The 24471-nt window shown below is 43.8% G+C and overlaps 1 protein-coding gene across 1 annotated transcript in view; it reads left to right on the forward strand.

Annotated features, from left to right (window-relative positions):
• Window positions 1-24471, forward strand: part of NEBL (nebulette) — a 355791-nt gene that overhangs the window by 120577 nt on the left and 210743 nt on the right. The window contains exon 3 of the mRNA XM_003357763.5: window positions 7672-7756. Within this exon, the coding sequence (XP_003357811.1) occupies window positions 7672-7756 (85 nt within the window). The remainder of the gene's footprint in view (window positions 1-7671; window positions 7757-24471) is intronic.

Consider the following 24471-nt stretch of genomic DNA (forward strand, 5'->3'; position numbering starts at 1 on the left):
TAATACAAACACACACACACACACACACACACACACACACACACACACACAGCATTGGGCCTGCTGTATTTACTTTCTGCACATGGCCCATCAGGAAATAATGATATAATAAGAAATACTCAGGAGTTTCCATTGTGGTTCAACAGGTTAAGAACCCGACATAGTCTCCCTGAGGATGTGGGTTGGATCCCTGGCTTTGCTTATGGGGTTAAGGATCTGGCCTTGCTGCAGGCTGCAGTGTCGGTTGCAGATGTGTCTTGGATCCAGTGTTGTTGTGGCTGTAATGCAGGCTTCAGCTGCAGCTCCGATTCGACTCCTAGCCTGGGAACTTACCTATGCTGCAGGTGCAGCTGTAAAAAAAAAAAAAATGCTTCTGACACCTGAATTCTGCTCTCAGATTTTCTGGTTTGAGTAGAGCTATAACAGTGGTCAGGAAAACAAAAACCTGGCAGGGGTAGGTGAGTGCTGGTGAGGGAGGAGACTCAGACAGGAGTAATTGAGGCACATGGTGGCACAGGATTAGGGGAGATGGCAGCCCATTAGATTTTGCCAGATAGGTGAGAATGAATGAGAAGAAAAAAAAAGGTTAGAGATTGGTTGGAAACAGCTAGAAGTGTTAAAATGAGTGACCTCTTATAATGATAGAGATATGATATTTCTTTAGGGTTTCCCAACCTCAGTGCTATTTTGGCTAAGTCTTTGTTGGGGTGGGAGGAAGGGGGCTTTCCTGTGCATTGCAGGAGGCTTAGCAGCATCCCTGGCCTCTGCTTCCTCCATGCAAGTGCATCTGTCCCCTCACCTACCGCCTTCCCCAGTTGTGGCAAACAAAAGCTGTCTCCGATGTTACCTGTCGTCAAATGTCCTCCAGGGACAGTGGTTGAAAACCATTGTATTACTACAATAAATAAATTCATAATGACTTAGCTTTATATGCATACATGGTTTACTCCTATCTCACATTTATAGTGCTTTTCCATTTATAGGGCTCTTTCATGTGTTTCTAGCAAGAAGCTTGTGAGAGAGCTTGGAGTATTTCATCCTTGTTATATAGATGAAGGCAATGAGATGCAGAGGTGAAGCCACTTTGCAGTAAAGCAAAGAGAAAGTAGTAGTAAAAGTAATGGTGATAATAATATTTTCTTATTAATATTATATTAATAATTACTATAATATGTTTTGTTAATATTTTGTTTTAATGACAGGAATAATAGATGTTTTACTGAGTGCCTACTGTGAACCAGACATTGTTTGAAATGCTTTATAGGTGTTCATTTTGCAACAAGCCTAAGAAGTTTTATTAGCACATGAGGAGATTGAGGTCAGAGAAATTAAGGAACCTGCCCAAAGGCACACAGCAGGTCGAAGAGCCAGGTCCAAACCCTTTTGGCTCCAATGCTGTCATACCCCAGGCTCTGGATAAAAAGTGAGCGGTCCTGGACTCTTGCCTTTCTGTGGTAGTGTTTTTTCTCATCACTCTTTCCGTGGAGGTTGCCATTTGCTTCTGACACTGCTTTCCTCACTCTGCCCAGCTCTGGTCTCTAGTTTCTGTATAACTTTTCCAATCCTCTTATCAGCTGGATCTCACAGAGATGAAAAAATTGGGAAGTCTCTGTCTATGGCCTGACTTTGCTGTTTCAGTTGTGGTCTTCTGTTATTATATTGATTCTTTCTCATTTTACTTATTTTTAATGTAGCATTTCATGGAAATCTGGATTTGTTGCAGCTGTCAGCCTAATCTTGGCACATACACTTCACCCAATTCCTGTGTACTTCAGCTAAGAGGCTTCTGTTCATGGTGCTTAAACATTTCACGATATTCTTCACATCTTTCCACCAGCCCCCAATGTGTTATTTTTTTATATTTCCATGATTATATTTTATTATCCAGGAAATTTACTAATGTACCAATTCATCTATCCCTTCTTTTGCAGTATGATTATTATTTTCTACTTTTTTCCTAACTCCCTTTGAACATCCATGTTTCATGCCTCCATGTCTTCTGACGCCTGATTTGGAGAAGGAAAAATGTCATTCTTTCTCTTGACCTAGTGAAGCAGTCACCTTTCATTAAGCTTTTCAAGATATTTATCTCGAAGACTTTCTACAACCACTTAAATGCAGTATTTGGGAAGGGCAACAATTAACTGTATAGTACCATCCGTTAGTTTTAAAGTGCTTTGCTTTTCTGTTCCTGTGATCTCTCGAGGGACCGCTGAGCCCTCAGTTTATTTCTGGGTCTGGCTTTCTTTTTTGTTTTCTTATGGGTGGGGCCGTGGGTGAGTGTCGAGACTATGACCTGAGAGCAGACTGTCGTCAGATTAGTTTAGGTGGACATTGCTACAGGGACATGATGTTGAGAAATCCAGGATTTTTTCAGAGGTGTCCAGTTTGGCAAAATTAATTAGGTTTCTTTAGATGCTGTAATTGTTTTTAATATAAGTAGTGTGTGCTGCCATCTCCGTAATTACACTTACTGCTTGTGCATCTCACGGTTCCAACCCATGAGACCATTCCACTCTCCCTTGATTGTTCGGCACTTTTCCTAAGACCTTATTCACTTGAATTTTGCTAGCTCTGAAGATAACTTCGGTCCCCAAAGCCTTAGGTTTTAATCCATTATGGTACTCACCATTCCTCGTAGTTTCAGATGCGAATTTCACTTTCCTCAGCATTTTTTATTTTGGTTGTTAATACTAAATTGCATTTTTTTTTCTGGATCAGAAATTGGGATAGTTTCATCTTGTTATGCATCTTTAGAGAAAGTTATGCCAGCCATTATTACAAAATCATTAAGTTTTAGGATTGGGAAGGATATTGGTAAAAGTGCAGAGCATTGCAGTCTGTTTATAGTCCTCACTATAATTTCACAACATATCAGTAAGTTTGTTTCTTTGGCCATTAGGTGAGCAGAGTCTGTCCTCTGGAAAAAAAGAAAAAAAAAAAAAAAAAAGAAAGAAATGGAAAACAGCAGAAGCTTTTCAATTTGTTGTTCCTTTCAGTATAAAACCTTGTTCCGAAGAGAACTTAGTGTGGGTTGCCAATATCAAACTTATTAAGGGGTGTTTTGTTTATATGCATGTATTTTACAAGTTCAAATCTATCACCTTTTCTCATTGTAAAGTCAGATAGTGAGACTAATCAGATTATTTTTATGAAACAATAACTTCAAAATGAGAGGTATGAGTGGCAAGTGAGGTTTTGTTGGTATCCAAGCAGAAATTATTTTTTCCTAGTATGGAAGAAATTCATGTACCTACAGAGAAGCCATAGAGTGAACATCTTCTCCCAACCAACAGTTTATTTTTCCACCTCAGGATGGTGTTTAATTAAAAATTGTGCTTAATTTTAAAATTCTGTTTACTTGAAAATTTTGTTTAATTGAGTGAAGTAAGTCAGAAAGAGAAAGGCAAATACCGTATGATATCACTCATAGCTGGTATCTAATATACAACACAAATGAACCTTTCCACTGGAAAGAAAATCATGGACTTGGAGAATAAATTTTTAATTTTTATTAAAGTACAGTTGATTTACAGTGTTGGGTTTGTTTCTGCTGTAAAGCATAGTGACCATGTTAATTTAAGTTTAAATAAAATGTAATCTTAAATTTTAAATATAATATTTAAAAAGTGATTTTTATTTTTTCCATTAAAGCTGGTTTGCAGTGTTCTGTCAGTTTTCTACTGTACAGCAAGGTGATCCAGTCACACATACATATATACATTCTTTCTGTCACTTTATCATGCTCCATCATAAGTGACTAGATAGAGTTCCCAGTGCTACACAGCAGGATCTCATTGCTTATCCATTCCAAAGGCAATAGTTTGCATCTAGTAACCCCATATTCCCAGTCCATCCCATGCCTCCCCCTCCCTCTTGGCAAGCAGAAGTCTGTTTTCCAAGTCAATGATTTTCTTTTCTGTAGAAAGGTTCATTTGTGCCGTATATTAGATTCCAGATCTAAGCGATATCATATGGTATTTGTCTTTCTCTTTCTGACTTACTTCACTTAGTATGAGAGTCTCTAGTTCCATCCATGTTGCTGCACATGGCATTATTTTGTTCTTTTTTATGGCTGAGTAGTATTCCACTGTATATATATACCACATCTTCTTAATCCAATCATCTGTTGATGGACATTTAGATTGTTTCCATGTCTTGGTTATTGTGAATAGTGCTGCAGTGAACATACGGGTGCATGTGTCTTTTTCAAGGAAAGCTTTGTCTGGATATATGCCCAAGAGTGGGATTGCTGGGTCATAAATTTTAAACATAATTTTGAATTAAACATAAATGGCAGGAGAAAGTTGTCCCCTCAGAGTCTGCCACTAAACTGAGTTAACCTGCAAGTTAGTATAGTATGGTCCCAACAGGTTAAAGTGTCTGTAACACACTTGAGAGTAGATTTTAATTGCAGTTTTGAAAGTTATTAGAGTACATACATACATATTTTTTGAATGAAACACTATGGGACTCCTGAAAATCTCTGTGAACCTTTATTCCATAGAATATATTTTGAAAAACATGTGCTGAGTTGTTATTTTAGCTTTAAAGTATAGCAGTACATACATAGTGGCTACATGTTAGAGTCCAGGGAAGTTCAGCTTCCTGAGCTTTGAGCTGTGAGTTGTGAATTTTATGCCGCGCACTGAAGCTGTCCAGCCAGCCTCACCTGCCTGGAGCAGAGTTCAGAAGCAGCCCCCAAGTAATCTACAAACATGTTGAGTCACTATGTTGTACACTTTGAAGTCATATAATGTTGTGAGTCAACTGTATGTCAATACATTTAAAAAAAGAGAGAAAGAAAGAAGTAGCCCCTAAAGGCTGTGGCGGACACAAAGTCTCTGACTTAGGATGAGGAGGGGGGAGACCTTGCTTGTCATGGTTTCCTCACTTGAATCAGTACCTCTAGTTTTTACCAACATCTCGCTAAACTTGACTGCTCTCTGGTTTCTTAGTCTGGGTTGGGAGAAAGAAACCAGAGGAGAAGAGGGCCGTGCAAGGCCAAGTGTTACGTGTGAGAGATGATCTCTTGCCAGACCGGCAGACATGAGTGTACAGGGAGCTTCCACGATTTCGGCACCGTGACCGCTGTAAACTTTGACAGCACCAGCACCTTGTATCATGATCTAATAATGTCTGCTTAGATGACCCTAAGTTATCATGAAAGCATTTCAATTAGGTTTGCATCTTTTCTAAGAAGGCAAGAGAATTACGGCGAAATTGGAGTTTCTGTCGTAGCTCAGCGGAAACGAATCTGACTAGCATCCATGAGGATGCAAGTTCAATCCCTGGCCTTGCTCAGAGGGTTAAGGATCTGTGGCATAGGTCACAGACCTGGCTTGGATCTGGCGTTGCTGTGGCTCTGGTGTAGGCCAGCAGCTGCAGCTCTGAATTGACTCCTAGCCTGGGAACCTCCATATGCCATGGCTGTGACCCTAAAACGACAAAAACAAACAAACGAACAAACGAAGAAAATTATGGTGAAATAGTGAGTCTTAGAGGTCTTTTGAGAAACCACAGGAAGAGACAGAGGGTGCACATCACCAGAAAGGGGGGCCAGGGAGAAGGAAGCGGGGAGGGGCCTCTCTGAGGGACAGCTCTGAGCTCCACGCTCAGAGCTTCTGTGTGATAGAATATCAGCAGCTAGAGCTGCACCCTCTGTGCCAGCCAGGCATGGGGAGGAGGGCGAAGGGCAGGGGCACTCGCTGGTGTCCTTGGCCACACATAGGGGAAGATCCCCTCCCTTTACCACCAGCAGGGCCTGTGTGTTCACATCTGTGTGGGGAGGCCTTGACGTGTGCTGTGGTTGTGTGGCCCTCTCTCTCCTCCCCTGTGAGCCAGACCCTGGTAGGTGCCGAATGTGCTCTGACAGGGCACAGGATAGCCTGTTCTTGCCGCCACAGAACTTGGCTTGTACTTTGAGACAGACACATGCCAATGGAAACATGCAAGTGAATGCGGTGAAGATTGTAATGGGACAGAAAGTGCCTTCCAGGACACATGTGAGAGACCAGGAATGCTTCCTGGCGGAAATGGAATCTCAGTTAAGACCTACGAGGTAAAGAGGAGTGAGCCAGAGAAGGTGGGGGTGTTGCAGGCTGGGGATCAGCCTGTGGAGGAAGAGGTGGGAAAGAGAAGGGTGACTGCACGGCCAGAGCTCGGGTTGGGAGTGAGAAGTTCGCAGACGGCTGATCATGGGGCCTGGGGAATGGCTGGAGTTTTCTCAGACCAGTGGGGAAAGCCACAGAAGGTTTTGCCCAGAGGCATCACATGATCAGATTGGCATTTTAGAAAGTTTGCTTTGTTGAGTTGGATTTGAAAGGCAAGACTGGCACGTGTTGTATTTATCTAAAAGATAAATGTGGGGAGTTCCCGTTGTGGCTCTGTGGTAACAAACCCAACTAGCATGCATGAGGACGCTGGTTTGATCCCTGGCCTCACTCAGTGGGTTAATGATCAAGTGTTGCCATGGGCTGTGGTGTAGGTTGTAGATGCGGCTGGGATCCTCCGTTGCTATGGCTGTGGTGTAGGCTGACAGCTGTAGCTCCGGTTTGACCCCTAGCCTGGGAACTTCCATATGCTGCACATGTGGCCCTAAAAAGCAAAACAAACAAACAAACAAAAAAACTTAACTGTGGAGACGAAGAGAAGTAAATATAACCGAGCCCTGCTTAGGAGATGGAATCAGTAGACCTGGTGAGGGATTGATTGGATGTGTGCAGAGTCGGGCTTACTCTCAGGTTTCTGGGGTGGGCAGCTGGGCACTAATAAATGACGGAGAACATGGGCGAGAAATCATTTTGGGATCGTGGTAGGATGACAGACAGTTGGGTTTCAAGCTGCTTGGATTTGTAGTGAGCTTGGGTGTACACACGTGGAAGTGGCAGTGGATCTGAAATTCAGGAGGGAAGGCTGGGCTAGAGGTGTGGATTTGGGAACAGTCAGCATGCATGTGGCAGGTCCCTAAAGCGGTAAGAATGAATGAGAGCCCCCAGGTCATCCCCCAGCTGTACCCTGAGAAGAGAAGAAAGCCTATGTTAGGACCCCGAAGGAGGAGGGGCAGAGAGGAGCCTACGGGAGACAGAGAAGGAACAGCTAGAAAGGGAGAGGCCAGGCCAGGAGGGCGTGGGGACACAGAAACAAGAAGAGGACATTTCAAGATGCAGGAGGAGCTAAGCGAGAGGAAGACCAAGACATGTCTGTTGGGTCCTCTGTGCCACATGGATGCCATTGTGACTGTAACCGTAGAAACGTCTGGAAACAACTAGAATGTTCCCAGGGCGGAGGAGAGAGTTGGAAGAGATGAGCAGAGGCAGTCTAGGCCTCTCTGGAAGGAAGTTTAGCTGACGGCGAGGAGACCGTAGGACCTCATGCTGGAGTTTGTGGGTGGAGGGAGGGATAGCGGTCGGGGAGCCTTGAGGATGCTTGGGTACTGGTGGGAAGTAGCTAATAGAATAGAGAGGCCCAGGGGGACGTTTTGGGGGACTCTGGGGATAACTGGGTCATCGGGGGTCTTGAGAATGGAGGAGGGCTTGGGCTCCAGGAGAAGCAAAGAGGAGAGACACCTCTTCCATTGAGACAGAAGGGAAGAATGAAACAATGGACGGTAAAGCCTTGTTTAGTGTCCTAAGATTTTAATTATAGTCTTTTAAAATTTTTTCTCCGCAGACACTACCCAAAGCAGTCCTTCACCACGGTGGCAGATACACCTGAAAATCTCCGCCTGAAGCAGCAAAGTGAACTGCAGAGTCAGGTAATTTCTGAAAGGCTACTGCTGTTGCACTGGTCCTAAGTACTGTTCACAAGGCCGCTCTTGGGTGCGTCGGTCCTTGTGCTGTTCATGCTGGTCCCCAGCTGGCGCGCAGACTGAGAGCGGGCCTGGGCCGGCCGGCCGGGCAGAAGTGCCCAGCCAGCCTCTGCTTTGTTCCTGGTCTTGGAGCATCCTGACATTCTCGGTTCTGTTATCCACACGGCACCAGGGCAAGGAAATGCGTTCTGGTCAGAGTACGTGTTTCCCAACAATATTGATTTATTTGGTCCTAAATATTTAGAAACATTTTATAAATAGCTTTTCCACACTGCATATGTAGGGGAAAAAAGAGGTGTTAACTTGACCCAATTGCAGTGAGTGTGGGGCTAACACCCTGTCTGTGTATCTCACACCAGCCACGAGCTTTGTTTTCATCCTGTCACTTTATTCATATTTCCCTCATATGTCACGCTGACAGCAGGGACAAAGATTAGACCACGGTTGGCTCCCAGTCAACCACTTTGGATGGAAACTTGCCTTCAACATGGCGAAACGCATCCGCGAAGACTAAGGATTTGAAACGACAGTGTTTTCCTCAGGGATGCCCAGTCTCTTCTTGGGAACCCGAGGGCGCTGTCGTCCAGAGAAATTACCTTGCCTGCCTCGGCCGTCATCCGTGCGGTGGAAGAACGCGGAGGAGCCGAGGCTGAGTTGTGGTCCCCCTGCCGCTGTCATCCGTTGTGACTTTGGGCCAGCCACTCTGATTCCTTGGGCTTATGTAGAGGGAGACAGTCTATCTTGCCCACCTGTTTTGGGGTGACTTCAAGCGTCAAGTGGGTAGGTAGGTGTGAAAGCATGTTGCTACGTTAAACGAAGATGCTGTGACTGTGGAGGCTGATTATTATCAGTATGGTCCCCAAGAACCCTTGATGTGGAAAAAAGGAGAAGAGCAGAATTTGCCAAGAAGGGAGGTGTCTAGCTAATACTCTTTGAAAATGTCAGTTGTAGCCGCTCGTAACGAGAGTAGTAGGCTCTGAGTTGCACCGGATCTAATTCTTTCCATGTGGGTTTATCTGATCACAGGGGAGATGGTGGTTCCCCCCCCACCCTCCTTCTGGGGACTGGGGACCACTTCTCAGTCCACTTAATTAGGGGAAATATCACTCAGAGTAGGGTTTACTGTTGGTTAACAACGCCATGAAGACTTGGTTGGCAGTTAGTTTTCGGTTTATGTAAAATGCTAATTTTCTGTGTGCTAAGCCATTAGTTCACAAAATTGAGTGCCGGCCAAAGAGAGGCACTGTTGCGAAGCCGGCGAGAACACCCCTTGCTCATTCACACTGCAGAGGGTGCCAGGACTTGGCTCCCGTCTGTGCAGATCCAATATGCCTTTCTTCTCATCAAGTTAGGATTAATTAGATAATTCTGGAGAAGTACTTCGAGCACATTGGAACAGAACGGAATCAAGCGATCAAATATTTGTTTCCTGCCTATTACATGTCCTTGTTCTGTGCAAAAGAATGTACAACTAGTTAATCCTCCCTTTGCAGAGCTCATGGGGTGTCTGAGGAAAGAGGACTCACACACCCCACCCCCGCCACCCCGAGCAACAATGTTTCGTTTACAGTAAGGATTCAAAAAGGGAAGGATGAGTGGGCTTATGCTGGAGGGGTGTGGATGTGAGTGGCGCCTTGAAAGTTGAGAGACGATCTGATGTGAACCCTCTCTCCCTCTAGAAAGCACACGACTCCCTTTGGGTTCCGTTAGTGGTTGTAGGCGCCATCCACTTGGTCCAGGAACAAGCATTTATTGTTTTCCCACCACGTGCCTGATTCTGGAAAGGCAAAGAGAAAAAGGAGCTCACTCTTTCATAAAAGACCGATTTTATTCTCCCTTAGGGAGGTAGCGAGCTGCAGGCATCAGAAGGCAAAGCACACAGGTGGTTCAGGGCTGGAGGGACAAGGGTCCATAGAAGGATGCCATGGGTCTCCAGGCATGGTCAGGTGAAGGCATCCTATTTTCTTTAAGATTTTGCACGAAAGTCATCCCTTCCAGAAAGAAAACATAGGGCCTCTTCAGGCAGATGGGGTGGGGAAATTCAACACAGTTCTAGAAGCATGTGCTTACTCCTTAACTGCGTGCAAGGCATTGTGCCAGGTGTTGGGGGAGGGGAAGGTGACCCAGATTATCATCCTCATCGTGCGTGTTCAATTCAGGCCAGGTAACTTGACATGTGCTCTTTCATTTCCTCTCAAACAGCTCTCTGAGACAGGTATTTATTATTCTCCCTGTTTGGATGAAGCCCTCAACCTTGAGAGAATTTGGAGGACTCACCCTTTCAAACTTAACAAGGCACTGAACTTGGAATAGAACCTAGATTTGTGAGCCCCCAGTGTCCACAATCTCAGCTAGGACTCTTGTCCCATTACTCAGAGAGCAGCTGGAAAAGGAGATGTGTCAGCAGGTAATTGCAGTACAAGCAGATAGGGTTGTCTAAGTAAAGGTAGAATTTTGCCTAAAGAGCAAAAGTCACACATAGGAAGACTTCCTCCCTCTCTCCTCCCCCATTTTCTTCCTCTCCCCCCTACCCCCCTCTTCTCCTTCCCCCTCCTGCTCTTCTCCTTGTCCATTTCCTTCTTCTTCTTCTCTTTCTCCTCCTCCTCCTCCTTTGTGAAAGATAAAAATACTTCTATGAGAGCATTTCTACTTTTTTGCAAAGATAGAGATCTACCCCAGTGGTATTCATTACTGGCAGTTCATTTAATTTGAGCATATTAAATGATTTGCATACTCAATGATTTGATTCTGTGGTTGAGTATTTCCTTTGGGTTTTGATATCAAGAATTCTGAACAGCTCAAGAGTTTTGGTGGAAAATTGACTCTTAATATTTTATTTACTTGTTTTTGATGATGAGTGATGCTAAATGAGTCACATCTGTTCATCACTGTGAGTTTTGAAATTCTTAAATCCTTTAGAATTATTTGGTCGAAACTAATACTTTTCTTACCATTAGCTTACCAAATGAACCAAAATGAAGGGGGAAAAAAAACCCCATTTTCAGTTCAACCTAGGAAGTTATTTAGAGTTACATGTTGTTATCTTTTCCTTTTTTCTCTTCTATGTCTGGCTCTTTCTCTTTCTTTTTCAGAGGGTTATGAGCATTGCCAGCATTTTTTTTTTCTTTTGCCTGAGTGTTAGATCCTTTCAAGCTTTTTTGGGGAATCTATATTAGATGCCAGTTGTTAGAATAAAATGATACAAAATACTGCAGAATAACAAGCAAACTATGAATTAGATTTTCAGAACGGGCGATAGGCAGGGGCTTACAGGCATTGGCTGGCTTGCGAAGAACTGCTGCCCGTCTGCCCACTTGGCCAGCCCTTGACAGCGGTGGGTGGACTGCCAGGGGGGCTCTGTGGTCACGGGAGGCGGGGCGGGGAGGCAATTCCAATGTCAGCAGCTCCTGTCCCCTCATGTATCACAGGATAAACTGCTTCAAAGAAATGACTGGGTCACTTCGCTGTACCATAGAAAATTGACAGAACACTGTAAACCAACTATAATAGGAAAAATAAAAATCATTTAAAAATAAAAAGAAATAACATAATGGGAGGTTAGGCACCTCCACTGGCCCATAGTAATCCGTTCAATAAAGGGCAAATGTGGGACCTTTCCTTCTAGCCATATCAGTAACATTGCACGTCCCCCGAAGGCCTCGGGCTTGCACTGCAGGCCTGGGAACCAGCATCATGTCTTTTTTGGGGGGGTGGGTATGGAAGTGAACCTTGAGTTCCAAAGCCTTGCTTTGTAAAATAAACTTCTGGATTATAAACTCTTTATAAACTGGACAGCTCTTAAACTTCAAAAACTGAAGCAAGGAGTTCCTGTGGTGGCTCAGTGGTAATGAACCTGAGTAGTATCCATGAAGACATGGGTTTGATCCCTGGGCCCACTCAGTGGGTTAAGGATCCGGGATTGCTCTGAGCTGTGGCGCAGGACGAAGACACAGCTCGAATCCTGTGTGGCTGTGGCTGTGGCTGTGGTGTAGGCTGGCAGTTGAGCTCCCATTGGCCCCCTAGCCTGGGAACCTCTATATGCTGCAAGTGCAGCCCTAAAAAGACCAACCCCCCCCCCCACAAAAAAACCCAAAACTGAAGTGAGGTGACAAGCCCCTTCCTCAGGAGAGAAATATTCTTATTTTCACATGACGTAGTAGCAAGTGTTTCTTTTTTCAGGCTGTAGAGTACAGCAGTACACCCTTAGTGGGAGAAAGGGCACCGATGTTTGGCCTACTCTCCATCAAGAGTCCGCGGATTTCTTAAAGCTGGGGAAATGGTTTTTCAGATGGAACTTTGAGGGTAGGCCTTCCTAGAAAAGAGGAAGAGAGGCCTGTTGTGGCGGAAGCAAGGGAAGGGAGGTGCACACCTCTGCCCTCTCCGTGTTCCCCCTGCTTCTCCCCATGAGATGGATGTTTTAGGAAACCCTGGGTCTCTGGAGGGCGGCGTTCTGAAAAGCACTGCTCAAACCAAGACGGAATAGTAGCGAACTTTGCCGCTTAGTTGTTTATGTGATTGGCTTAGCTGTGTGCATTCATGCTGAAAATAATGGAGATTTGGGGCTCCCTGTGCTCGTAAATGGAGTGTGTGTGATGTACGCATGCTGATGAGATGAGGGATTGAAAATGATGGTGGCTGGATTACAGACTATTCTGGAACCTTTGGGTCTTGGTTTTGTAATCCGTGTTTCTTTATTACTCTTTGATATTTCCGTGAAGGCATCGAAAACATGGTGCCCAGGAAACAGGATCTATGACAGTGGTAGCAGAGTGAGAAGGTAATGTGGTTTTTACAGGCGGCATAATAGTCTCACGTCTTTGTGGAAGGGTCAAAGACACATGTCTAATCTAAGCCTTGGGAAGGTCAAGGAGGTGCAGTTGTGTCCAGCATTCTCTTTCTCCAGCTTGCCCTTGGCACCTCTCTGTACCTCCTCCTTCTGTCTTCCATCTCCAGAGGTTCCTCCCTCCGTTATCTGTCATCTAACCATCCAGTAAGGTGTTAAATTATTACCTAAGGCAAGACTCCTCTTGGGTGGCAGTTACCTTTTTAACAGGCCTATCACAGAGGACTGACTTCCTTCAAAGCACGGATCCATGCCTAGGGAACTTCAGCAACTGCTGAAAGACCCCTGGAGGGCTGTTTTGGCGAGCATCCTCTGTGTATGTCAAATCCTATTCCAAAGGCTCCCACCTGATCATAAGTTTGACCTGAATTTCATTTGCCACCCAGTGCCAGTGATATGCCAAATTCACTGCTGTAGTGAGCAAAACCCGATAAAGCCTTTGCTCTCGGGATTGATGGTCTAGTTGGGGGAGGACAGTAATAAAAAATGAGCAAATGTGGCATTCCCTTCGTGACTCGGGGTTAGCGAACCCGACTAGCATCTATGAGGATTCGGGTTCGATCGCTGGCTTCACTCAGTGCATTAAGGATCTGGTGTTGCTGTGTGGGCTATGGAGTAGCTTGCAGATGCGGCTTGGATCCCAAGTTGCTGTGGCTGTGGTGTAGGCTGGCAGCTGTAGCTCCGATTGGATCCCTAGCCTGGGAACCTCCATATGCTTCGGGTGTGGCCTTAAAAAGACAAAAACAAAAAATTTAACAAATGTGAGCAGAAATGCAACTGTGACAAGAGCTGCAGTGAGAGCTGGGAATATTTTCATTATGTTTAAAAACATTTTCAGGGAGTTGGAGTCCTGACTGCTTTTCGGCAGACAGATACGTAATGGGATCTCAGAATGGCCTGCTGCATCCTGCCCAGCTGTGGATCCCATTTCAAAACGCATATCTTCTTTTCTTTTTCTTTTCTCCATTTCCCGGTCTTAGCTGACTATTCTCTGCTCTTTGCTGGGTCCTCTTACTGCCCCTTATCTCCCCGGACAACCTCAGACTTCTAAACAGGAAGACTGTCTCTCCAGATAGCATTCATTGGTAATTCTTCTGTTCTACTCATCTTGGACAAGAAGCCTTTCATATTTACTTTTTAATTTTCCATTTTCTTTGAACCTCATTTTGGCAGCTTTATGATTCCCATCTTTTGATTTTTCACCATTTGATGCTGTATTCTGATCCTAGGGTGATGCTTCTTATTTCCCACAATAAGCACTTTCTCATGTATGCGAAGGTAAAAGTTCACAGGAAGACGCTTCAGCATGTTCCTTTGCCAGGTTTTGAGGCAGTGAAATGATGAGAGATTCTGTTTCACGTGTAGGAAGGACTGCATGTGAGTAAGTACTTCAAAGGGAGCATTAATTCACTTGATGTGGCACGTTTCTTTCAGGGAACAGAACATGCTGTGCAGATGTCAACTCTACCCCCTCTCCCATTTCCCACAAGTCCCATTGTTTTTCTTTTTTACTTCTGGATAAAATGATGTAAGAGGCAAAAATGTCAGTAGTGACAGACAGCCAAATAGCCAAGATGTTTTGATTTGCTGTGTCATAATGGAGTTTTAGAGCCTTTCATCACAGGGGCCTGGTCTTCTACTCCTCACCCTCCTGAAGTGACCCGTATTCCTCCCATCTGTTCTCAGGGCCCAGTGCAGTGGTTCCCGGGTGCCTCCCTTTCCAGCATCCTCCAGCCCATGGCAGAGGATGGAGGTGCTGCACTGAGTGGGCAGATGACAGGCTACTTGTTATTATTCTGAAAGCCAGAGTCCAATTACTCATCCTCTAATGAGGCACTGGAACGCATAGCCTGTCAGTTTTGTGGCTCTGGGGTCATGGATCTTACCGCCACGAGGAGAACATTTTGAAAGAAAGAAATCCATTCGTCTCTCAGCCTTCTCTTCTGTAGATTGCGTTCGGCCTCACCGGCTCACACCTTAGGCTCCAGAGAAAGGAGAAGAGTGGACCCCACTTTGCAAAGGAGGGAATGTGGTCCCAGGTGAAGGGGGAATCCCTTCTGTCCCTCTGGCCATGGTACTTCTGGGAAGAAGGGGGAAAAATCAGAGACGTGACCTCCTCCCTCTCTTCTGGCTGAAGTCCGGGAGAGGGGAGACGGTGGAGGCGTGGGAGAGAGGTGAGAAAGCGAGAAGCCAGAAGCCCACCCGCCGAAGCCCACACCCCCCAGCTCCTTCCCGTGGACTCCACAGTGTGCCGGGGGCTCCCCGTCTGGGCTCCGCTTCTCAGTGTCCTAGGCTCCCACGTGGCACAGAGGGAATGGTCTTCTAGTGCAGAGGCAGCAGAGAGAGACTCAGGGAGCTTGCTGAGGCTCTGAGCACGGGGGACAGTGCCACCGCAGCAATAGTGTGTCTCGAGTGCCAGAGGTGGCTCGCCAGGGCAGGGCGTAAGACCCCGGGGGGAAGGAGGAGGAGGGACAGGTTTGGCACTGATGCTCCCAGGCTCTTTCTGAGCGAGGGGGGAAGACACCATGGCACCAGCCATAGTCTTCAGCTGGGATGCCAGCGGGGCCCAGGGACAGGAGGGCGATGAGACACCACTGAGACCAGAGGAGTCAGAGGAGAGAATGAGGAATGTGGGCCTGGGCCCAGCACTCCACCCTTCCTTCCTTCTGAGGCCACCAGAGCCCTCCCCGCCCACACATGCTGAGACATCATCTTGGACAGAAGCCAGGAAGCAGGAGGAAATGTGAATTTATGTCAGTGGACCCTTTACGTCATTGAGTGGCTGTGGTGTAATGGATGGGACTAGACTCAGTTCCTCTGACTTTAGTGCGGAAGGGACTTGGGAGGAGCGGCAGAGCTGCTGTCGGGGATGGAGACTTACTGATTTATTGTTGGTATCTGAATTCATTGTGAATAAACTGCTAACCTTTGGTTTTATTTGGTTAAGTACAGCACTACATTCGTCATCAGGGCCTCTGGGTTCTGGTCCTTCCTCTGCTACTGAGTGTGACTTTGGGTACCACTGACCTTTTCAGGGCCTAAAATAAGGGGTCGTGCTAAATGATCCCTAAAATTCCTTCCAGTTGTAATGATCTTAATTGTAGGACAGAAACATTCTGCAGTTACATCTCAAGTTAGCAATGAAGGAACTTGAAGGAAAGGAACCACTGTTCTTTCTTTTCTGACAAAATAATAATGGTCAGACCCGCCATTTCATTTGACTGTTTATTTAAAAAGCTCATTTCTTAGAGGAGCCTCAGCTCTCAGCTGAAGGGCCCGGGTCTGAGAAGGTTGATGGGCATACCCATTTCCCGTTGGAAGATATGTGTAGTTTTGCACTAAACATGTTGAAAAGCAACAGAGGACAAAAGAAGAGGAAGTAGCTACTGTCCTAATCCAGTGATAGCGACGAGTCTTCTATAGTCCTAGCTATTTTTCACCTTTTCTGTATGGGAGTAACTAGAATAACTACCCATTAGCATCCTTTTAGGAAATGTCTTAGTTCTTTTAAGCTCGCTTCTTTTGTGGTTTCTGATTTTTAAATCTGTTCTTGAATGGCTTTGATGAGGTGGTAGCTCTTAGACCAGGAAAGTTGGTCTTTTCTCGATAGGGCTTCTCTTTGTTCGTCACCACCCCCTTTTCTGGCCTCGAAGCAGTTTGTTTTGGTGTGAACCACAACCGTGAGTTGACTCAATGGATCCAAGCAGTCGCTTAAGGACACAGCATGGTCTGGCTCAGTGCAGCGCTGGCTTCTCTACACGTCCTTATTCAGGGAAGCAGCCCCATGTCATTAAATTCATAGGTTCATGAGGGGGTTGAGTATTGCGTAATGCTCTTCATTAATTAACACTCTTAACCTCCTTATAATTATTCCTGAATGGAGGACACCGCTTTGAAATCGCTGTCTCATCACCGCATCAGGCAACAAAACCAAATTCGTGGTACAGAAGTCCTTTTGGCAGTCACCAGCTGCACATAGTAGGCCCCCTTAGGGCACTGACTCTTTCAGTGTGTGAAGTACCTGTGGGTTTTTTTTCCAGGAATTATTTGGTCTAATTATCATTTCATGTTCCTTCATGTTAGTGTCCTGTGTCTCCAGGAGGACCGTCCCCTGGAGTTTTGCAGGGGCCCTCGGAGATGGAAACTGGCCTAAGGAATTCTATACAGAAAGGTGACTGTGTTAGCTTCATTCTTTTAAAAAAGCTTCCATTTGGCACAGTCATTGTGTTGTATTCTGAAACGAGATTTCTATTTCAATTCTGACAGTATTAGTTGTACTTTTCCATGGGTGAGGAGTGCAATTAGAATCTCCCTCCCTTCCTTCATCCTTCCCCGCCTGTCTTTTGATTTTTGGTGAAGTCAGGGAGGGGCATGCCAGTAAATCAGAAATTAAGGTAACCCAGATTTGATCCTAGCTAGCAAGGAAGTGGAGGTCCCCTTTGACAGACACTCCGAGTTCCTATTTAGATGGAATGGTTTTTATTTCAAGGGAATCTATAATCTGCAGATATCTTCTAAGGAAAATTTAACAAGCTTCTTCAGCTACAGATTTAGCTTCCTAAGCATGCAGTGCTTTTAGATGCCAAGCAACTAAATATATCAAATTTCACATTCTTACCTAAAGAAAGTGAAAAATAGTGAAACCAAGGATCTTATCCTATTTTTTTTTTTTTTTTTTTTTTTTTTTTTTGCTATTTCTTTGGGCCGCTCCCGTGGCATATGGAGGTTCCTAGGCTAGGGGTCGAATTGGAGCTGTGGCCGCCGGCCTACGCCAGAGCCACAGCAATGTGGGATCTGAGCCGCATCTGCAACCTACACCACAGCTCACGGCAACGCCGGATCGTTAACCCACTGAGCAAGGGCAGGGACCTAACCCAAAACCTCATGGTTCCTAGTCGGATTCGTTAACCACTGCGCCACGACGGGAACTCCAATCCTATCCTATTTTTAATTAAACAAACAATCTTAGAGCCCTTATACAGATTTTTTTTATTTATCTCTAGAGTGGTTATAAGGCTTATAAATCATTAAAATTAAAACTAAAGTAAATCTATCTGTGCTTCTTCTGTTGGACAGAGGGCATGTATTTTGCAAGATTTCCTTAGATTTAGATAATCTCTAAGGCTCTGAGAGAACTTTTAATTCTGGAATGCTTTATTCTCTACAGGACTACCACTTCAAGTCCAAGGTATGTATGTATACTATGTATATTATTACATATAATACATGTAGAATGTTTATATGTACACATGTATATAATGCACATGCATACATTAAGCATATTCATATACATGTGCATATGCACCTGTGTATATTATGCCTGTACATACATATGCACACATATATGTATATATACATACATATAAACAATATTATAAAGCTAACTTGGAAAAACAATGTCCTGAAAATAGTCCCCTTGAAAACATGAAAGACTGAGAAAACATGAAGTATTTTTTTCTCTTTTGTTATCAATGGCTAAGTATGATTTAATTCACTGCTGGACTCTGAAACAGCTGCACCATTTGCAATCTAAGTTCCCATCATGTAAATGAGCCCTGCACTTCCTGTGTCTTTTAGTCATTCCATATGTTTTAGGAAGTAACTAGGGGAAAAAGTGTAACAGAGATGGTATTATTTCTGGAAGTGAGGTAATGAGATCTTTTCAAAATACCACCTATTCCAGAGGGCAGATCACTCATTTCACAATATAATGAGCAGAGACATCATTAAAGCTTTAGCTATCTTGATGGGCCTTTCTCTCTCTAGTTTGTTAACTAATTTAATGTTTTCATATCTATTTTCTTTATTGTCTGTTTTAGATTTTAAACTAAAATCTATAGATCTTATTAATGTAATAGTTAGTACTTAATAGCCATGCTAAGCAGCTGTCAGGATTATATTTATACCATTTGATGATGAGTGATAATGTAGGACATGAAGTAGAAACAAAGAAAGTAATTTCATGAAAATCAGGAACCTTATAAGAATAAAGAATTAGATACTTTCTCGAGACGTCGACAGATGCTTCTCTAATTCCTTCTTGGCATTAATTACAAATCAAGAAAAATCAAGGCATTCTTGATTTCAAACCTTTACTAGCAAAAAAAAAAAAAAAAAAAAAAAACCAAAAAACAAACAAAAAAACCCCAAAAAACTCATATAAGAACCCATACATATTTCCTGTAATTTAGTTCTGTATAAAGCTGGTTCAGTTATTTATTGGTTTAATCTACATTTACTGAACACCTCCTTTGGTCAGATACTGCGTGGTCTTGGGGTGAGGGAGTGTGGGGAGAGAAGCCAGCAGCATTGAGGGGGGAACCCGACCCCTGGCTTAGAGGTGTTTATTGAGTCTCCTCCAAAGATATTCTCCCAAATTGGGTAAATAGTTCTTATTCTGAACCCCACTTAGCTTTCCCCTCTCATTCTCCACTGAAATGTTTACTCTTTCTTCTAATGGAAGCTCAGAATGACTCTCTTTCCCTCTCTATAGATCAACTATCAGCTGCTCTGAGAAACTATCTATGGGAGAAGAAATGATTTTTTTCACTGGTTTTGGAAATAACTTCGTTTCTCCCCTGCCACCCAACCCACCACAGGTGCCCTTTTGTAAACTATTTGTGAAACATTCTCCTTCTTAAGATAATATGGACAAAATGTTTTTGATTGCTTTATGGACCCAGGAAAGCGTCTCTAATAAAATCCACTTCTTTTTGGGTTATCATCAGGAGAATTAAATCACGTCTTCAGCAATATCCCAATCCTCTCGTTATTCTCCAGACTCCAGAGGAGTGACTTCTAATCCTTTTTGGAAGACCCCCTTGGAGGTTTGATGAAAACCACTGAATTTCTCCTTTGGAAAAGATACAAAAGCAAATATATGTCAGCTTGAAAATATGACTGCAGAGGTTCATGGGACAGCAAAGGTCATCAGAATCCCAAGCTTTAGGGGGTGTGGTCAGGTCAGCCAGTGGGAGGAGCAGAGAAGACCGGGCGGAACTTAGAGGTTTAGCAGAGACTAGAGGATTGGTACAGAGAGGTTATGGATTCCCTGCCTTTTACGCACAATTTTATTTTATCTTGATTAAAATACTATTTTCGGAGTTCCCATCGTGGCGCAGCAGCAACGAATCTGACTAGTATCCATGAGGGTGTGGGTTTGATCCTTGGCCTTGTTCAGTGGGTCAGGGATCTGGCATTGCCATGAGCTGTGGTGTAGGTCACAGACAGAGCTTGCTTGGCTCCCCCGTTGCTGTGGCTGTCATGTAGGCCAGCAGCTGTAGCTCTGATTTGGCCCCTAGCTTGGGAACTTTCATGTGCCACTGGTGTGGCCCTAAAAAGAAAAAAAAAAAAACTATTTTGGAAATGTGAAACATTACTGCCTTCAAAAAAAAAAAAAAAAAAAAAAAAAAAGGGCAACCTAGGGGTTGGTGTCTCTGGAATCCTGAGACCCAGGTTCAATCCCCAGCCTGGCACAGTTGTTAAGGATCTGGTGTTGCAGCAGCTGCAGCGTAGATTGCAACTATAGCTTGGATCTCATTTCTAGTCCAGCACTGCATGTGCCATGGGGCAGCCAAAAAAGAAAAGGAAAAAAAAAGCGATCTAGTAACAATTCTTAAACCCTAAGAATACACGGACTCTTTGATCCAGCAGTCCATTCCTGGGAATCTCTCCTGTAGAAACAGAAATATCAGCATGTAAAGCATTCGTGCAAGGATCTTTGGCATAGTGTTGTTTGCAGAAGCAAAAAACTGGAAACTGGATTAAAGCCCATCAATAAGGTAGCAATAGAATAAAGTAGGATAACTTAGACCACAGAATATTATGCAGCCGTTAAAAAGAATGAAATAGAGGTATACCAGATGCCTTTGCGGATGTCCATGTGGTTATTTCTCAGTGAGAGATACAGATACAGAGAAGTGTATAAATCATAAAATTCTCCCTGTGTGCATACCTATGGCTGTATTTGCATATTTCTGATTAAGATTATATATGTAGGAAGAAAAATATGAACTAATATTCACTAGGGTGTTAGCATTTGTTCTGGGGTCTTATTCATGGTGAACAACAAATAAAAGGGGGGAAAAGGTTGAAATAATTGAAAAACATGTGTATGATGGCATGAATGCATTTTTATGCAATTATCTATTTATCTCTCTCTTATCTGTCTATCTCTATTATCTCTATGTGAGAAGAAATTAAACAATAATTCAGAAACATAATTGCTTGTGTGTATTTCACATTCCAGTCTTTTGCTTCTTTCACAGCCAGCAGCACTGGAGCTTTTCGGCACAGTCTTGTGGGGCTTACTTGGCCAATTTGGCCAGCCTGGGATCTCCCTGCTGACTTAGCAGATGGATTTCCTGTGACTTACTGCTCTAAAGTTATTTGGTCTTTTGCAAATGTTTGTTGGGTGTTTTTTTTATGTCATATACTAGGCTTTGTGTTGCACTAAGAACTAAGGTGTGTGTAGGTGTGTGTGTGTGTGTGTGTGTACAACTTAAGGATTGCACATGCATTTGACCTTGCTCTCCTCGTCTCCGTTGGGTTGTGGGTGTGTAAAATGGAGAGCTTAGGTGCTGCTCTCACAGTAATAAGAAAACAAGAATCTGGAGTAAGATCTTGACATTCCTTCTTTTGTTCCATTAAATGACCTGTTGCCTCATTCTCCAGCTTTTTCTCAGAAATGCTGTGACCTCTAGAGAGGATGTTACTGAAAGGATTTTAGAGAAAAAAGAAGCGTGAGGTGCTTCCTGCAGCTCAGTGTCTCTCAAAATTGTGGTTTCCTGCGTCATAGTTATTTGGTGAAAGTGTTGAAAATGCTCATTGGGGGCCTGGCCCCAGACCCACTAAGAGGGAGACCTAGAAACTGCATGACTAGTAAGCGCCCCTGTAATTCTTCTGTACGTTGATATTTGAGAGCCAGTTCCGTCAAATTTTGCTTCAAATGAGGAGCCCTCCTGGCTACGTTTCCCAGAATTTTCCCAAGATTTTTCCATATCCTTGAACTCTTCCTATTGCACCTGGTTGTGGAAAGCTTAGATCTTTTGCCCCAGAGAACTTGGTCCACATGCACTGGTTTCTCACACAGCTGCTTCGCAGGATCGACCTTCGTCTGTCAGGCGAGATGCTTGCCGTCGTGTGCTGATGCCAGGCTTCTGAAAGTTCATGCCATTGCTCAGGATCCAAGGGAATATACAGAGGAGAAGGGATGCGTTAATTCAATTAAATGTTTAATTCAATGTTAAATTAGGTTTTCACTCAGCAGACAGTCACACAAATTTTTTTCTAATATAAAATAGCTTTTTATTTTTTTTTTTTTTTTTGCTTTTTTTCACTGGTGATGCCTGCATTTTAGAGGAGATTTTGTGAAGAGGAACTTTTTCAGACAACATTGTCACCGCCAAACATACACAATTGAATTCTGAATGTAAAGAAACCAAGGTAGGTCAGGAAAAGGCTAGAACGGCTTGAAAAAAACCACCAATCTGATGGTCAAAGTCAAATGTCTTTAATATATCAGAGTCAGTATATACATACACATTCGAGAGAATTTCAGGTTACAGTGCCTTTTGTTGTTTGTAGCAACAGGAGTGAAACCAGAATTCGCACATATGATATGCATTTTTTTTTGTTTTTTGTTTTTTTGGAATTCTTGATTCTTTGGCCTACTTCTGGCTTATTTATAGATATTCATAATAGAATCAAGAACTGAAAGCGTTTGTCACATACCTAAGGTTTATCACCTTACACGGATTCTTCCTCAGTCCTTTTATCTAAAATGTCAAAGTAGCTGAAGCAAAGGGGACGTCGTATGCAAAGCAGACCTGAGCGACCCTTTTCCTACCTTCCTCATGTGATTGTACCTGTGTAGACAGTGACCTCTGTGCTCTTGTGATTAGAAAGGCCCTGTCTGAGAACCTTTTATCTCCACAGCAGGATGTATGCTGCCCGAGTCGATGCTGGAAACCCATGACTTCCCTCCTCAATCGATAATCATTGATTGAGTGGAGTTGGATTCAGAGCTCTGTCTCAGATACCGCGAGGGTAGAGTCATAGTTTCTGTCTTTGAAGCCTAATCGCATTCAGAAAGGAGTTCAGATGTGCCTGCTATGACATGGTTCCATAACAAAAGCTTCTTTCAGCAACCCCCTGGGAAGCCAACCTAAGGAACTGACTGAAACTTTAAAGAAGTGGTGGGGAGGAGCTGGAGAGCAGGCACGTGGGAGGGCAGAGGGACAGGTGAACAGGAGCACGACGAAGGCGTGGGCTTCACCCCCAAAGCTGTCTCCTGCCGCAAGGGTGTGGGCTGTCAGTCAGGAGGAGAGTCTGTGCTCCGGGGGTGAAGCTCTGGAAAGTAGTGATGAGGTCCCCAGTCAGGGGCGTGAACAAGCAGTTGAAAACTCATGGTCTAGGGACTTTATGAAATGCAAAGCTTGGAGAAATTAAAGACGTCCAGTGTGAGGAAGTGAAGAGGCTGGATCAGAATGGTGGCTGTGAAAAGAGGGAAGTAAAACTTAGAGTCACTTTGGGAGACCATTCGACTCTAGGGATAAGCTGGAAACATAATAAAGCCATAGAGTGAAAATATCTGTGCAGGTATTATCCTCGTCGAGGTGGGTTCGATCTGAGACATTTTAAATTAGAGAAGAAACTCTGACTAGTGGTGGGAAACAAACCTGATTAATCACCTTTTAAATCGTCTGTGGATTTATGATTTTAGAAGTTCATTTGTATAATAAAATACAAATATCATTGAAGAGATCTTTGACGTGGTATATATTCTACAGTTAGGATAATTTTGTAGGCTTTCATTTAGTAGGTGGTAAATAAAAGCTGGATGACTAAATTCTGGTGTTTATCTTGCCCAGTAATCTTCAGTTCTATAAGATATTTTTTTTTTTTCCTGGCTAACACACAAAGCTCTGCTGTAATTGTTTGGGAATAATTTTTTGTGACGCATGTTAGTAAGACTATTGTCAATTGCCATTTAAAAGAACAATGTTTCATCAACATAAAAAAAAATCTCCTTCCCACATCAGGAATATTTTCCTCTTGTTTAAAAAGTACCTACTTCTTTTTAGAAGTCGGCATTTACACTGAGCTAGTACTGTTTTTCTTCTGGAAAAGAAAAAAAAATACACATAGAAAAACCCAACTAACCAAACAAATCACCTTGATTACTACCTACAGAGAAAAAGAGCTGCCTTTATTTTTCTCTTTTGTGCATGTTTTTAGATCAATCCATGTCTGAGAAATAGTTGTTAGGCAACTGTTTAGATATAGAGCCTAGGTACATCCAATTGCTAACTAACAGAGCAGGGAAACCGGTCCATGTTTTCTATTGGGAAACAAAGCCTATGACTATTAAAAAGAAAAAAAAAAAAAAAAAAGGCAGTGTTGAAAGAGTGTGTTCATTTGCCAAGGACCTTGAAGCTTCTCCAGTCTTCTGTCATGTGGGGTGCTGTTGGTCACTTCCTGATTACTGACAGTGGTGTTATTTTCCTGGGTTTTGTTTCCCTGGAGTATCTCTGAGAAGACCGTATATTACACTGCAGATCATTTACTCTGGTAGACCATGAATTATGTCCCCCTCAGGACTTGGAAAACTTTGGGAAGAACAATCCGTGGGCTGTGTTTCACTCTGCCACTTCCTGGGCTCGCCCTGCTACACAGGCTCTGAGCACGTTCCCTGGAACGGGTGTGACTCGGGCGCCTGCTCGGCTCCGTTCGCGCCAGTCTTTCCTCGTGCCAAGTCCCTCTCCTCCCCCTGGAATGTGGCAGCCAGGCCGTGTCAGCTTTGGGGCAGCTGGCCGGC

This window comes from Sus scrofa, chromosome 10, assembly GCF_054392235.1.
Source record: "Sus scrofa isolate SSC_HxYL_T2T_F1_AM1 chromosome 10, Sscrofa_HxYL_maternal_Yorkshire_Landrace_v2.0, whole genome shotgun sequence".
NCBI lineage: Eukaryota > Metazoa > Chordata > Mammalia > Artiodactyla > Suidae > Sus > Sus scrofa.